Source organism: Octodon degus, unplaced genomic scaffold, assembly GCF_000260255.1.
Source record: "Octodon degus isolate 3935 unplaced genomic scaffold, OctDeg1.0 scaffold00017, whole genome shotgun sequence".
NCBI classification, from domain to species: Eukaryota; Metazoa; Chordata; class Mammalia; order Rodentia; family Octodontidae; genus Octodon; species Octodon degus.
This window is the reverse complement of record NW_004524593.1, coordinates 6016041-6020288: the sequence shown is the minus strand read 5'-3', so window position 1 is coordinate 6020288 and position 4248 is coordinate 6016041. Positions and strand designations below refer to the sequence as shown.

The 4248-nt window shown below is 37.6% G+C and overlaps 1 protein-coding gene across 3 annotated transcripts in view; it reads left to right on the top strand.

The window, feature by feature from the left end:
- Fmo4 (flavin containing monooxygenase 4) overlaps positions 1-4248 on the top strand; it is a 58874-nt gene that overhangs the window by 49870 nt on the left and 4756 nt on the right. For all 3 annotated transcript variants that reach the window (XM_023710274.1, XM_023710273.1, XM_004626913.2), the window contains 2 exons: positions 177-376; positions 2838-3190. In XM_023710274.1, the coding sequence (XP_023566042.1) occupies positions 177-376; positions 2838-3190 (553 nt within the window). The remainder of the gene's footprint in view (positions 1-176; positions 377-2837; positions 3191-4248) is intronic.

Sequence of the window (4248 nt, the reverse complement as noted above, 5' to 3'; positions counted from 1 at the left end):
TATATATATATATATATATTTGTATATGTATATGAATCCATAAACAATTTCATAAAAATTCTCTGTTATTAGAAGACCAAAATGTTATAAGAACATTTGAAAAAATCATAAATCATCTAAAAGAAAAGCCACCAAGTATTGGACATGTATGTATCCTTCTTTTTCTTATATTTTAGGTATTTCTTAGTACCAGAAGTGACATCTGGGTTAACGGCCGCTCTTCCAATGGGGGATACCCTCAGAACATGATGAAAACACGAAGATGCAATAATTTATTTGCACAAGTTGTGCCTTCATGTGTCCTAAACTGGACCCAAGAGAGGCAGATGAATAAAAGATTTAACCATGAGAATTATGGATTAAGTATTACAAAGAGGTAAAGTTTATCTTTTATTGGGAAGTTTTTATTTTTTATTAGCATATATTAATTGAACATATGAGTAGGGTCCAGTGTGATATTTCGATGCATGCACTGGTCAAATCCAGCCACTTCTTTTTGCATTCCCCTCACATACATACCATTCCTCATTTCCAATACTCATTATTCAATGTTTGGTTTCTGTATATGAGAAAGAACTCATAGCGCTTGTCTGTCTGTTTCTGGCTTATTTCACTTAATATAACATCCTCCAGTTCCATCTATTCTGCTGCAAATGACAGGATTTCTTTCTTCTTTATGACTAAAAATGCTCCGTTGTGCATATGTACCACATGCTCTTTGTCCATCCATCCTTTATGGGCACCTGCATTTATGTAATAACCATGGGAATGCAAGCATCACTTTGGTACAGAGATTAGATTTCCTTTACATATGTACCCAAGAGCAAAGTTGCCGGCTCATGTGGAAATCTAATTTTAGATTTCTGAGAGCCCTCCATGCTGTTCTCCCCACTGGCTAATTTATATTCCAACCAGTAATCTATAAAAACTCTCTTTTCTCCTATCCTCATCAGAATTTGCTATTTTTTATTTGCTTTCTTCCTCAATATAGCCATTCAACATGGAATAAGATGATATCTCACTGAAGTTTGATTTGCATTTTTCATAGGAATTTTTAATTGCTATTTCTCTTTCTATATTATTCAGAACTCAGAATTTTCTGTAATGTGATCTTTATCTCCGCCCTTGCACACTTCTCTCGCTAGAACCCGTGTCCTTTCAAGATCACAGCATCAGGGCTGGGGAGATAGCTCAGTAGAATAAGTGCTTGCCTGGCAAGCGCAAGGGCCTAAATTCAATCCCCAGTTCTGTAAAAAAAAGAATTGGTCTATGTTATGGTTTGTGTCTAGTTGTCCCCCCAAAGCCTCATGCAGTCATGGGGTGAGGACTTCTAGAGTTTGTGTTAACTCATGATCCACTGGGATTATGTGTGATCCAAGGCTGGGATTATGGGTCTTAGTACTGCTGGGATTACCCATAGGTGGGTAAGTACTGGGAAGTACCCATAGGGGTGAGTACTTCCCCTACCCTGGGGCAGGTAATTTGCATTACAATGTAAGGTGGGAAGAGAAGCCAGCTGCTTGAGCTGCTGCTACCCCTCCCTTGCGCTCTTGCTCTTTGCCGACGCCATGAAAGGTTGCCCTCTGCTACATGCTGCTCTGCGTTGGACCCATTTGAGTATGGACTGAAACCTCCAGTAACTGTGAGCTAAATAAACCTTTCCTTCCTTCATTGTGAGTGTCAGGTATTTGTCCCAGCAACGAGAGAAGAGTAACTAAGACAGTCTAGTAACAGAAATACTAATTCATAAGACTAGAAGAAAATGAAAGATTATATCACTCACTGTCACCCTGAAAATCAGAAAATCTAAATGGGCCTTAAAGAACCCTGAAAGTGCTACCTTCTAGAAATACAGTCCCACTGTAGCATCAGTGAGTGCGGAAGATCAGCTCTCCCTAGCCTACAATAAATGTCTATTTTAGCTCAGTGATTAGAAGTGTGGATATATCATAAAAATTCCTAAAATGATATATTTTAATTTAACTCTGCCTAGAGTTGCAACCTAGAAAGGAATGGCAAAACTTTGATGGATAAAAGGTCATTAACTTTTATTTCTATCTATTATATATGCTAAATGTTCTTTGGCAAGATATATTCTACCTTTCAAGAAAAGCTTGTGACAAAGCATATTTAACATGCAAATTGTATAGACTATATCTCTGCATACTAATTTTGTGATTAGATATACTGTAGGTAGAATGATGCTTACAATGAACATACTTATCAGTGTAAACAGATTCAGTTTTTAAATTTTTGTTCAGGGCCGGGGAGATATCTCAGTAGAATAAGTGCTTGCCCGGCAAGTACAGGGAGTTCAATCCCAAGTACTGCCAAAAAAAAAAAAAAAAGTGTTCAAAGAACTTCTTTTTTTTTCTTTTGGTGGAACCTGGGATTGAACTCAGACCCTTGCACTTGCCAGGAAGCGCTTATTCTACTGAGCCATCTCCCAGGCCCCCAAAGAACTTCTTGTTAATTCACTTTTCTATTCATATCGTTCTTGGAGGCCTAAGCAATATGAAACCCTAAATTCATCATCAAATGCTTTGTTGTATACTTTCATGTTAACATATTAAGAAAAGCATTGTTCAGTATCAGTTCCAAGGGAAGCATAGTTGTGAATCGAGTAGAAAATAATAGGGTCATTTTCCACCTGCCTTTTATTGAGAGTAAGAAAACAAAACAGGAACACAGATAATCAGGTAGACAACTTTAAAGTAGACCTTGGTCAATTTATTTTCTTGGCTTGGCAGATAATTTCTTCAACTGAATAAATAATTTGCTAAAGTAGCTCATAGATATAGTAAGTATAGTGAATATGTCTTTCCTATGTGTTAAAGGAAAAAGAAGAAAGTTATTATGAACGATGAGCTGCCAACCTGCATCCTCTGTGGGACAGTCACTGTGAAAAGCAGCGTAAAGGAGTTCACAGAGACCTCTGCAGTCTTTGAAGATGGGACAGCGGAAGCAAATGTCGATATTGTGATCTTCGCTACAGGATATACATTTTCTTTTCCGTTTCTTGAAGAACCTCTCAGAAGTCTTTGTACAAAAAAGATATTCCTATACAAGCTGGTCTTTCCCCCAACTCTGGAAAAAACGACATTAGCCATCATTGGCCTTATCAGCCTTACTGGGTCCATCCTAGCAGGCACAGAGCTCCAAGCGCGGTGGGCCACAAGAGTCTTCAAAGGTAACTTGACTCTAGTGAAAGCTCTATCTGAGCAACTGAATATTAACATTAGTGCCCTGCCATTTAGCTAAAATAAGATGTGAGCTAAGGAATATAAACTATTAGGAAAAATTTAATGAGCAATTAATTTTATGTAACCTTATAATGAGTATGCAAATGTTACTCTGTCTGACTCTGTAGAAGAGTTCTTTTATTGTATAGAGGGGATAAAGTTGGGCAATACAATGTAATCAAATTTTTCAAATTAACTGAATGTATTCATCTTCAAGCTTCCAGATCCTGCTCTGCTCTAGACTGTTTACTCAAAAGTCTTCCTGTTTATTACTACTCATAGAATGTTATATTGCTTCTAAAAAAAAGTTATTGGAAAAATGCATGCTGTGCATAAAATTTATATATGAACAGATAAAAACCTTTAAAGAAATGCACATAAAAATATTTCAGAAAGCGCTTATTTCAGACGCTAGACAGTACCTGTTGTCAGTTATTACTACAAGAGCCCAGCTGTGGAGTCAGCCACTACAGTCCAACCCCAGCTTGGACATTCATCAGTTTTGTGAGGTCCTCATTAAATCTCAGTTGCAGGCCGGCAAGGTAGCTCAGCAGTCTAAAGCGCCTGCTGAGGCAAGCTTAGGCAGGCACAGGGGACCGAGGTTTAAGCCCCAGCACCACATGCCACGAAACCCTCCCTCGGGGCGGGCTGAGCCAGCCCCCCCAATAAAAAAAATTCAGTTTCTTCATCTATAGGATGAGAGTAATAAACACTCTTTCCCAAAAACTTTATGAAATAGAGAATGTCTGCAAATTAGGAAAATCCTAGAGCTATTGTAAATGCTCAGAGGCTGATCCTGCTGCTTTTGCTATTGCCATTCCTATCATACTATCTAAAGTAGGGCATGTTTTAGGTTAGTAGGTATTTTAAAGAATTATAGTTATATTATTTTTAAATGTAAATAGCATTCAAAATTGAGCCAACCAGCTGGCTTCAATGATTAAAATCATTACCAATAATTTATAAATGCTATTAAGACAGTAGGAAGTAGTGTCAAATTCTATCC